Below are 11164 nucleotides of genomic sequence, written 5' to 3' on the forward strand. Positions count from 1 at the left end.
CCAGTGTTTCGATCGATCGTCCACCCCCAGGCTGTCGTACCAGTCGCTTGTCGCCGGTCGTGGAACGTCAGCCTCTCTTCTCTCTCCTAGTCTCTCAATCGACATCTCAGAAAATGCGGACCCCGTGTGTGTAACATTCCCTGTTCCGCCGGGGCCCAGATAGTAGATACTACATAGGTACGGAGTAGATGGATTCTGAACAGGCCATCCAATCTCGATCTAGCCTTTTTCCTCCCCCGTATTATTCCTGGCCTCTTGCTTCGTGCCCACAAGTCGCTTTTTCGTCTGTCCGGTTCACCTGTCCGTGTTTAACGGGCCCGTCGGCCCCACTGGCCAAAGAGGCCTCGGACTAGTCGCCTGGTCCAGGATAGCGCTGCACGTTATTATTCATTAGTGGCAGGCACAAGAACCTATTGTCCCCAACGCTCCGGCTGAGCTGCGTCATTGGGATAAGCATGCGCAATGTACCGGGCTCTGAGGTGGTCAAGTGGGCGCGGACTCGGTGTGGTACCTACATCCGGAGCGTAGTGGAGGCCTGGATGTAAGTATGTGCAATGTGCATCCTGCTCCTGCTGCGATAGCTAATCACCTGTAAGGGGGGGGGGAAGAAATGCCATCCGAAGCATCGTGATCGTGTCAACCAGTCGCCACTCCGCCGCTCTTTGCCCGGACAGGTAGGTTTAAGCCGTAGATCGAGGCCGGAGTAGCATCATTATCCATCAAAACTGCCGCGGTTTTCCCGCATTAGACCTACAGGCTCTGTGGGCAGGCAGGAGAGGGCACACGCGCCCTGCAACCAAGGTAGTGTAACTGGCCAGGATCCTCCTCTTCGGGGTCTCTTTGCTTTTTTCTCTTTGTCTTCCACCCTTTTGGATCATCGATTTCTGGTCCCCGACTGTCGTCGGCGACGAGTGGGATGGTGCATCGCGACCAACACCGCAGGTGCCAGGTGCTCTGCACGGGCTCTTGGGAGGAATTTCCGGTCATTCAACAACACGTTCGAATCCAGATCATATGCCAAGCGATAGCGAGGGTGATGGCTTCGAACCTTGAAACCTTGGAAGACGGATCTTCCCTTCAATGGTTCGGACCGGACTCTAATAGCCATTATCATCACCGAAGCATGAAACTTCGGCATGTCCACCAGCTCTGTAATTTGTATCCACCATCGCCCCAATCCTTTTGCCTGAAGGTGGACAGGCGGCGACGATCATCAGCAAGATTATGACTAAAAGAGTTAGCTCACCAGCTGACCACGGTCCCAATTGAGATTAAAGGCCGAATCATCGCCGACGAAGCTGCCCCGAGGTAACGGGTCAGATCGAGGGGGGGGGTGAATCTCATGAGAAGTGAGAAGAGGCTGGTGAACTTGATGGAAGAGAGCAAAGGTCCAAGACGGCGCGGAAACTATCGAGGCGGATCGGCGGCCTAAGGCCGCGAGACCACCCAATCGGGAAGGCACCTCAGGCCACCATGACTCGTGATCTTCGGCGGCTCCTCCTATCATGTGCCCGCCTTCAAGGTTCAATCTTTTCTTCTTCCTGCCTCTCAACCATCAAGATCCAACAGCCTGGTGCCTCCCCCCTTCCACCCCCACCCTGCGCCCAGGGAAGGCAGCCTGTCAGGCCTACAGTCAAGCACCGAGACAGGAAGCAAGAGCCCCACCATGTCGGGCCAAGCTCTTTATCAACCGTTCGTCCGATGCCATGCCAGAATCCGAAGTCCTTGTCCACATCTCCGCGCCCAGCACCGTCAGCAATGACGCTCACTATCGGGCTCAGGTCGAGGCCATCCTGGGTTTCGAACCCTTTTCTCATCAGCTTATAACCTTGCGATCAGATGACGGCGATCAAATACCTGATCCCAATCCCGCAGCCGGTAGACGCCTAAGCGCCTCCCCTGGCCAGGAACAGCACAATGCCCGCCCTTGTATATATAAACCATCCAACAACACGACTGCCTCGCCAGTCCCGCGACAAACTCGCTACGACAAGGACTCACTCGGAACACCCCTGAGTGTCATTCCAGATTCACAGCCCGAGCGGCCACCTCCTGACCCCCAGGACTTGCAGGAGATCGAGCCTCCGCGATCAAGCCCTGTTCCTCGCAAATATATATATACAAATGGCACATCTGTCGTGAAACAAACTCGGTTTCATTCCTCTCCGCGAGTGTCTGCAAAATTACACAACAAGGTGTCCTGCCTAGACGAACACCCCGATAATGGCACCCCACCAAATGACGACAAGTTCTTATCACTTCCACCCCCCAGTGCTCACGATGACGACAACTCAGAAAATGACAACTATGACAATGTGCCGCTAACAAGGGACCATGCCTCCCTGCCAATGGAGATCAGACCCCGATCACCTCCAATATCATCAGAGCGCTTCGTAACGCACATTACCCCAACCCTAGCAATGCTAGCCACCCGCCTCAAGTCCCCACGGACATACAATCCTATAAAGCAAACCAGAGCACTGGACAACCTGGAAAGAGGATACTGGTACGTCCGTGTCAACCTGGAGACACCCGGTCCAAACGAGCAACACAAACCAGCAAACCCCACCCCGATGGCCTGGGACATGACATTCTTCACCCGTTTCTGGACCTTCCTATCCGAATTCATCGCCAAGGAACGCCGCGCCGGCTGGGGAGTCTGGTGTATCCTAGAGGATGTCGAAACAATTGCCCAATCCTCCCGTGAGCCTGGTCACATAAAGCCCGTAACACTAAAGGTTTACGCTTGGGGTGAAATAGCTTCACATGTCTACCTACTTTTGTTTCTGGCTAGTGAACGTCGCGTCCGCAAGATGGGGCTTCAATGGCGCGATAGTGCCGAGGAGGTCGTCATTCAGATGCCGTAAGATGAATCATCCTACTTTACTGTCGTAGTGCTTATTCTCTGAATGATATTGTATCTTCAGAGAATCGGAAATACGTATACCTTATCTGCTATAACTGATGATTATATATATATATATATATATAGTCGAAAATTGCACGATAAGAACATAAAAAGAATATGCATAAAATTGATACTAATTGCTTAACACCCAATCGATGTGACACTCAAGAACATAGCACTCTGGCTCTGCCATATCGAATTGGATGGCTTGCAGTGGTTTACCTTGGTTGTACTCCGTAGACAGGCCTCTACGTATACTTCGAGACATCTCACAAGTCAAGGCTAGATAGCGAGGCAACCATGTATCATTTGGCTTGTGTTGGAAATCTCAAGACGAAACTATGGTACAATCTGACGAGGAACGATACTAGAAACGATCAAGGTAAAGAACGAGGGAAACCGCAGCCGAGAGTTTTACGATCCCAAATTGGAAACAAATCACCTTCACCGGAACAGGCGATATTGCGTAAAAGAACAAGGAAAAAGGGGCAATCTCAACCCCCTGTAACCTATCGCTTTCGGATGGATGAGGAGCATGAATAACGGAGATAAGGGAGACCAAAGAAATCGGAAAGAAAAGGAGCAATTTTGGCTCATATACGCAAAAAGAGAATTACAGGCAAAGGAGAATGCATGGCATATGCGGCGGACATCGAGAATGTAACTGGCTTCTGAAATGCAGGAACGACAGACCAGGAAACGCCATTTGCTCAGAGAGAGATTCCGGTTGGTGGATGTCTAATAATTCAGCTCACCACTTCCGGACCCACCCACTGCATCAAGATCCTCATAGCTCTTGAGGCTGCGGCCATGGACGGCTTCGCGCGGGCCCATACCCTGTTGAGCGGAACCGGCATCAACGAAGCCGCTTGCCCCCATCAAGGCGGCGGCAGGGTGGCCAGGGGGGATGTATGGAGGTCCAGAACTGGCGGGCAGACGACCGCCAGACCCATACATGTTGGACATGCCACGGATGGGGCTCAGGCGGCCACTCCCAGTGCCGGAAGTGCCATGCCGATTTCCACGTCGGTCATAGGGTCCCGTCCGGTTGTTGTAACGACCACCACCACGGCGCATGGCACCCGGTTGATGCAAACCAGAGCCATCTGCAGACACCATGCCATTGGCACCCCAGCTTTGGCTGTTGACGCCCATGAACCCGGGTAGTCCAGATCCTGGGACACCTTGGAAGCCTGGAGGCACACTTCCACTACCTCCAAGGTATGCCGGCATTGATGCTAGGCTGAACCCACGCGGTGTGCCAGTTTGGCCTTGGCCAGAGCTAAGGGGGAAATGGCCGTTGCTGTTGGCATCGGACCGCGAAGGTGCGATTCGAGCAGGATCAAGGACGTAGGCGTTGACCAAAGAAAGCTGCGGAACAAATTAGCACGGGTCCCATAGAGCAGGTTTAGGAAGGGGGAAAAAAGCCTTACATCACTGCGGATGTTATCGAACCATTCGGTATGGCGCTTTTCGATGTGCTTACGCCAGAAATGCTCCGCCTTGAACAGCTTTGTGCATTCAGGTACTTTGCAGCGGAACTTTGACTCATCCTCCTGTTTGACATATTTTCCCAGCTCCTCCTCCAGAGCTTCCTCAACGGGCTTACCACCCAGCTTCCCAATATCCACATTATCTGGCTCGAGTATCTGCAAGAGCTTGTCCTCAAATGTTTTGACCCAGTTAAACGCACGCTGAAGCTGTTGTTCCGACTTGGAACTGAAGCGCTGCGGTCGCTTTTCCTCGGCAGCTGCTGGCGCTTCTTCACCCTCCTCACTTGGCTCTTTCTTCTTGACAGGGAATGGCTGTCCGAGAGCGCTGGCTCGGGCCACAGCCTTCGACTGTGTTGTAAGACCAGCCCGCGGCCGACGCAGATGTCCACCGGGACATTTCCGAGCAAGCTCATGCACAGAATCGCTTTCGAAGACACAGAAGAAACAGAAATTGTATACCCTGCGAAGGTATTCCACCATGAGATCCAATTTCTTCTTGTTGGCCAAAAGCTCCTCATCATCGAGTTCGTCATCTTCCCATCCTTCCTGTTCCTCACCCTCTTCCGCTTCTCCCTCATCCATATCATCAGCATCATAGTCGGGTTTCCTCTTCTTGACGCTGACAGGCCCTGTCACAGGCGGTTGAAGCCACCCCTTGCCGCGCAATTCCTCCACTCGTTCTTCAATCTTGGCAAAACCGTCTGCACTGCCTCCCATTTCGGAATCGAGCTTCGACACCAGTCTTCTTGCCAGTTCAAGGTCACGCGAGATGCGCTCTGGAGCAGAGAACAGATCCCACAGGGCCTTTTTGCGGGGTTGAGAAGGCGGTACGTGAACCCCCACGTGGCAGACAAAGTCCCCATGAACAGGATCATGGATTGTCTTGTCGTTGATTGCCTCAAGCGCCTTCTCGGCAGCAGTAACAGTCACTGCTCCGTTGGCCGTGTTGTCATGCTCCATCTCCTCACCCTCTTCTTCTCGCCCGTCTCCTCGCTCGACAACCTCAACATCAGGGGCAGGATGCAGCATAATCCACCCCATCCGATGGTATTTCTTGGAAGGATTGGGATCGCTAAGACTAAGCCACTTAAATCCGCCATCCTGCTCTCCCAGATGCTCCTTACAAAAATCTTCAATCTTGTCACGGCTAACGTTGGGTGCCAAAGTCTTGATCAATAGGGCGGACTGGGAAAGGGCCTCATCGCGCAGATCTCCACCTCTTGCTGGGAGCAAATCCAAGACACCCAAGGTTTCACCAACCGCGGTAGTCTCGCCTTCCTCCTTCTCGATCACTCCGCCTGCACCATCACTCTCACTCTTGTATATGCCTTCAAGGGTGAACTCGTCGAAAAGCCCACTGTCTAAGTCACTCTCCCATTGCTGATAGGCACCCGCTCGAAAATCCATCAGTCGACGACGAAGAGGATCCCTAACATCGGGGACATAACGCTCTCTGAACCATTCCTCATTCCGATGATGTTGGACAAACGCACGGGCCATTTTTGCCTGAAGATCCACCTTGTATGCATCGTAAGCCGCTTGGATCTGTGCTCTTTCTCTTTCCCGGTCTTCACGAGCCTCGCGCTCTCCTTTGACGCGGTCGGATGGACGTCGCCCGCCATGCTTGGCGCGATCTTTTTCTTCTTTGATTGATTGTTCTGCTCGCCACCATTCCGCGAACCAATTGAATCCCACCTGGAAGTCCAAGTTCAGTGGGTTGGGGAGCGGATTGGTGGGAATAGGGCGCTTGACAGAATCTTGTCCAGGGACATAGCGATCAATATTGGCGACATTTGGAGAAGGAGCGCGCCGGCGGTCCTCACGGTCACGCACGGCGTGCTCCCGAGAAGCAGCATAGTAATCGTCTCGCGAAGTACGGCGATCGGAAGGTTCGTAACGATCAATCATAACGGGTGAGCGAGAACGTCCGCGTCCTCGACGTCGATCCTGAGACACTAAAATAATTCCAGTGGTTAGAGATGATCACGCGGCCGGAAGTCTCCAGCAGAGTTGTTTAGGCCTGGGCACTTACCAGGCGATCTGCGACGGTATGAATCCACCGGTGCCCTAGAAGCGTAAGGGTCGCCGCCTCCCTCTCGACTTCTGCCGGGGGACCCGTAACCGTCATATGAATCCATCGGAATAAGGGTATAGCGATTCGCGTGAACTGAAGCTAGTGAGGGCCTTGGCGTTAGGTGGCTTCGGCGCTGTAATCCGAATGAGGGCCGAGGGTCGCGCCCAGGGCGATAGAGACGGTACACGTAAGCTAAGATCCGACATCATCAACATTAGAGCGCGTCCTTCATGATTGAAAGGGTGCCTGATAGGTTGGACGTTGACGGAGCAGGGTTAAGGGGCGAATTGGGCAAGAAGAGGATGCAAACGAAGCTGATTGCCGGCAACCGGCCAAGGAAGATAGACAAGGCATGCTTTTGGATAGAGATGACAAGGGTGAACCCGAAAATCGAGAAGATAAAAAGCAGGGCGCTCGCGAGAGCCAATGAAAGAGGATAGAGAGAGCACAGAGAGAGCACAGAGAAACGGCAGGCAGGCAGGTAGTAGTAGGTAAGCACGGAGGGTCTCGCGGGCCAATAATGGCGCGGCGATGAAAGGAGCGACTCCAAGAGGAGGTAAAGAAAGGGACCAACGAAGCACAAGCGAGGCACGAATCAATGGATTGGATGACAGGGGCTATTCGATTGAAATAGCGACGAGATCGTGGAATGGAAGGGGAAGATGAGAGACGAGGGCGGTGGTGATTGGACTAAACGCGATAAGAGAGAGTATGGCAAGGCAGGCGACCTACAAGAGAAGAAGCCTTAGGAGGATTTGGAATTCCAATGAGATGCGAATTCGAAGACTGAGCACGTCCAATCCGACTGAGGGCAGACGGGACGAGACAGATGAAATCGCAACAAACCCGGACAATAGCGCAGTCACAGGAGGAAAGCTGGAGGGGGGAAGAAGAAGGGAAGAGAGGAGGAGGGAAAGAGAGAGGAGAGAGGAAGAGAGAGAGAGAGAGAGAGAGAGAGAAGAGAGAGGGAGGATTGGAGTGAGGCTGGAGACCCGGAGAAGGCAGTCCGCCGCCACTAAGCCCGACCGGGCATGGCGCCGCGGATTCTCCCTTGGGCGGTCGATCCAGACTATGGGCTATCTATGAGATAGTCCGGAGCACTCCATACCCAGTCCTCTCTAGACTCTGGAGACTCCCACTATTGCTGGATGCCAGTTGGGCACATTGTCCCGCCAGAAAGGAAACATTCCACTTACCGGGCATCGGTGAGTCCTGATCCTCACGGACCTGAGATCCTGTAGTCCAGCACCGAGTAATCCGGGGCAAGTACCGGTGGCAAAGAGGAACGGGGAGCGTTGATTCAGCTGGCCCTCCAAGCTGTGGGCCCAGACGGACCGGTTCGAACGGAAGTGTACGGTGAAGGGTGGACGGTGACACCTTACTTCCAGTGACTGTGCGCTTATTCGCGAGTCTTTCCTATTCCCCTCGTGGTTCTTCACACGACACGGGAATGGCCGCGGCCACATCTATTCTACTCAGTATTCACAACGCAGCTACCGGCTGCAATACCCAGTTACTGCGACAAGGCAATCAAGGCTAGCAGCGGGATCGCGCAGTATGTCTTGGTATTTGTACACGACTAGTAGGGGAATCATCCGTTGAAGACCAAAATAATATATCAAATGAGGCGTCAATGGGGGGCGACAGAGAAAGGAAGCGGGAAACCACAGTGGAGGCCCAGAAACACCACGTTTTTCGGGCCCCAGACCATCCTCGCGGGAACGGACTCCAAGGTGCGCGGTGTCCATGTTGTCTTGCAGCCAATTCGGCATGCAAAACTCAAGGTCTCGTGCCGCAATCGAGTCCACTGAGGCTGCGGGATGGAGACTGGTGTCAGAATATCTCTACTGAGATATGTTACACCCCGTGAAGAGAAGATGGTTCGACAGCATCCCGTCGCTCCCACTGTGCCAGCAGAATTCGCAGCATGAGACTATGGCATGCGTGCATCGTCCGTTGCCACCTTGCAATCCAGGCCCTGTCCCGGCGCCGGTCAACGTCGGGGTTTAATTATACCAGCAATGGGCATCTCTCTAATACCAACCAAGGCCCGAAAGCACGATGCAAAAGCACGGAACCGGATAAGATGGCGGGCTTGTAGGCGAGGGGAAGAATAACACAGTACACAAAAGTTGCCAATGACATTGAAAGCGTTGCCTGTCGTAATTGAATTGACGACAGTGCGTTTAAAGAGGTGACCGCCAGTTGCGAGAACCATGACCTTGGGGGAATTAGAAACCGGGTCATGCAGCATCGACAGTGGGACGAACGTAACAATTCATGAGATTGAGAATCGTGCACCATCCCGAGAAATGAGAAAGAAAAAAGAAAAACGAAAACATAATCATCTCATACATGCAATCCTAACAGGCTGAACATCGTTAGATGAAGTGAGAATAGTAGTAATACTTCGTGCCAGCATAACAATATAAACAGACATAAAAGTTTCAAGTGGATGAAACGAGGTGTTCCCGAGGAAACGGTAGGTGGGAATAACGTCAATAAATACGAGAGAAGATGGGACAGTTGCACATCGCTCGCTGCGAGAGGAAAGGGTAGGGAAGACGGGGTAAAACATTTCCAGACATCCATCCATCGTAAAAAGTAGTTGCGAAGAACAAGTGTTTTAGGAGGCAGCCCAACAGCCAAGTGCCACTCAACCGTCCTCATCAGACAGCTCAGCAGACTCATTTTCACTCTCGTCCGCGCTAGTGCTTGTTTTCGGCGCACTGGTCTTCGTCTTCTTAGACGAGTTGATAGTGTCATCGTTGACATCACTTGATTTCCGTTTCTGTGCAGATGGAGGATTGTCTCCACTTGGCTTCACCGCATTGTTATCAGGAGCCTCATGCCCAGTGGTCACAGAAGTACCCTGCTTCTTCTCCATAGCGGCCACTTCGTCAGCCGTCAAAAATCGCCCGCCAGGACCTCTAGGGCGGCGCATGGCATGATTATGGCGCGATTCATGGAGATATGGTTTACGACCCTTGGACGTGAGTCGCAATTGCTCTTCCAATTTTTGGCGCGCCACTCTTCGCTTCAGAATGCGATGGAACTGCTTCGCATTCACGTATAAGGGCGACTCCTCCGCGGCACCAGCCACCATATCAGGAGAGGGTTGGCTCTGCTGAACAGGTGGCTGGGGCGGAGGCGGCATGGATGGAGGGACCGAAGGCCGGCCAACATGATTCAGGACCGGCTGCGCGTTCTGGACATGCGGACTGCTAACATGGCTCATGCGACGTTGCTGCATTTGCGCGTTCTGAGACATTTGGACCTGGGGGCCCATTGATGGCATCTGACCAGGAATCTGTGGCGGTGAACGAGGGTTGCGGTCACTCTTCACCTGCACCCCGGCCATGCGCGGTGATCCACGGGGGCCTGGGGCCATCTGACTAGCCATAGAGTCTTGATGAAGGGGGTAAAATTGGCCCGAAGCTGCTGCAGTGGCCATGGCGGCCGCCTGGGTGGGCGAGATACCGTATGTTTGTGGCATCGCCGTGGTAACCCCATACGATTGAGGGAAATTCATTTGTTGATGTACAGAGCCCGGCGCATTTTGAGCCGGTTGATAATGGGACTGTGAGGGTACAATGGGGGATGCCTGATGCGTAGGATGAGCTTGCTGCATGTGTGCTTGGGGGTTGGTGGGGGAAGTCATCGACCCCACTGTTGATCCTGCATTTTGAGGAGCCGTCTGATACGGAGCAGTGATGTGAGACGAGGCATGAGGATGCTGGCCATGAGGCTGTTGATACTGAGGGGGATATTCCATCATGGAGCTGCGACGGTGTTTACCGTCAGACTTCCAACTGGAGTCGTGATTGGAGTGGCCTAGCTGTCAGGAACCAGCAGGCTAGGGCCAATAATACTGTCAAAGCGGGCCAATCGAAGAATATCACTTGTCTGAGACCAAAGTGGCGAAAAATAGGGAAGAATGATAGGTTGTAGCGGCACAGTTGCACCTAACGATATCACGGTCGTGCACAAAGAAAAGGCAGCCGCAATCCAGTGGTCTGATGATTCGACGAGTGAACTGCGAAAGTCTGCAAGTTCTGGTTTAAAGTGTCAGCAGGGAGCGCAGCGCCAACCGGTCACTGGACTGCGAGTGGGGGTTGGATGGGAATAGAGAAAGGCGCTTACACCGGGGCGCGTACCTCTGTTTTTGTTTTGCCAATACACCCACTCATCAACTTTCTGGCGCCAAAAGAATTCGCCCAAAGGTGCACGCTTGTTTGCCGAAATGCTTCAAGCCGCTGTCCCCGGAGGTTCTGCGTCTTTTGTGGAAATCTTACGTTCACTCCAAGTGTAACGTGGTTGGGCTTCGATGCAGGACACCAGGGTGCCCTCGACTAGATGTCGCACTTGATGCGTTGTCAGACAAAGCGCGATCTTCTTGATAATGGCGCTCAAGTCTATCGTAGACACAAAGACTACGCAGTATAATGAGACGACAACTGGCAGGCTACCTTGGTAATGCTGCTCGAATGCTAAATCCGTCAGGCTGCTTGGCCACGTCCGTATGAGGCGGTGCTAGCAGCGTGGTGAGTTAGGTCGCCTGGGCCCGGGAGTTTGGAATTATCCTGGTCCGCGGTCTCCCGAACTATAATGCCACTCGACACTGTTGTCAGGGTACGCCTGAGAGGGGCTCGCACGGCTCAGACTACAGGAGACTATCAGCATCTATCC

At 53.3% G+C, this 11164-nt stretch overlaps 4 protein-coding genes across 4 annotated transcripts; 1 reads left to right on the forward strand and 3 right to left on the reverse strand.

Annotated features, from left to right (window-relative positions):
- Window positions 1-1473: 1473 nt before the first annotated feature.
- On the forward strand, window positions 1474-3029 carry BO80DRAFT_490815 (uncharacterized protein; the record flags this gene model as incomplete). Its single annotated transcript, XM_025723660.1, has 3 exons — window positions 1474-1480; window positions 1714-2099; window positions 2196-3029. The coding sequence occupies 3 exons, from the start codon at window positions 1474-1476 to the stop codon at window positions 2865-2867; spliced, it is 1065 nt and encodes a 354-aa protein (XP_025578911.1). The 3' UTR covers window positions 2868-3029.
- Window positions 3030-3646: 617 nt separating this feature from the next.
- BO80DRAFT_347097 (putative arsenite resistance protein Ars2) lies at window positions 3647-6539 on the reverse strand (the record flags this gene model as incomplete). Its single annotated transcript, XM_025715407.1, has 3 exons — window positions 3647-4279; window positions 4342-6356; window positions 6434-6539. The coding sequence occupies 3 exons, from the start codon at window positions 6537-6539 to the stop codon at window positions 3647-3649; spliced, it is 2754 nt and encodes a 917-aa protein (XP_025578912.1).
- A 1818-nt stretch (window positions 6540-8357) lies between these two features.
- On the reverse strand, window positions 8358-8981 carry BO80DRAFT_203965 (uncharacterized protein). The gene is made up of 2 exons (XM_025714228.1): window positions 8746-8981; window positions 8358-8696 (listed from the first exon to the last, which is right to left on the reverse strand). The coding sequence occupies exons 1-2, from the start codon at window positions 8830-8832 to the stop codon at window positions 8469-8471; spliced, it is 315 nt and encodes a 104-aa protein (XP_025578913.1). The 5' UTR covers window positions 8833-8981; the 3' UTR covers window positions 8358-8468.
- Window positions 8956-10744, reverse strand: hapB (transcription activator HAP2). Its single transcript, XM_025714229.1, has 2 exons — window positions 10633-10744; window positions 8956-10530 (listed from the first exon to the last, which is right to left on the reverse strand). Exon 2 carries the CDS (start codon window positions 10251-10253, stop codon window positions 9132-9134), a length of 1122 nt encoding a protein of 373 aa, XP_025578914.1. The 5' UTR covers window positions 10254-10530; window positions 10633-10744; the 3' UTR covers window positions 8956-9131.
- Window positions 10745-11164: the final 420 nt, after the last annotated feature.

Source organism: Aspergillus ibericus (genome assembly GCF_003184845.1).
Source record: "Aspergillus ibericus CBS 121593 unplaced genomic scaffold BO80scaffold_5, whole genome shotgun sequence".
NCBI classification, from domain to species: Eukaryota; Fungi; Ascomycota; class Eurotiomycetes; order Eurotiales; family Aspergillaceae; genus Aspergillus; species Aspergillus ibericus.

What these genes read in the sequence shown, in the direction of transcription:
- BO80DRAFT_203965 (XM_025714228.1), bottom strand. Translation starts at nt 8,832, where the DNA reads ATGTATGAGATGATTATGTTTTCGTTTTTCTTTTTTCTTTCTCATTTC. An exon ending in TCAATCTCATGAATTGTTAC is followed by an intron (nt 8,697 to 8,745) that starts GTTCGTCCCACT and finishes AATTCCCCCAAG; the next exon opens with GTCATGGTTCTCGCAACTGG.
- hapB (XM_025714229.1), bottom strand. Translation starts at nt 10,253, where the DNA reads ATGATGGAATATCCCCCTCAGTATCAACAGCCTCATGGCCAGCATCCT.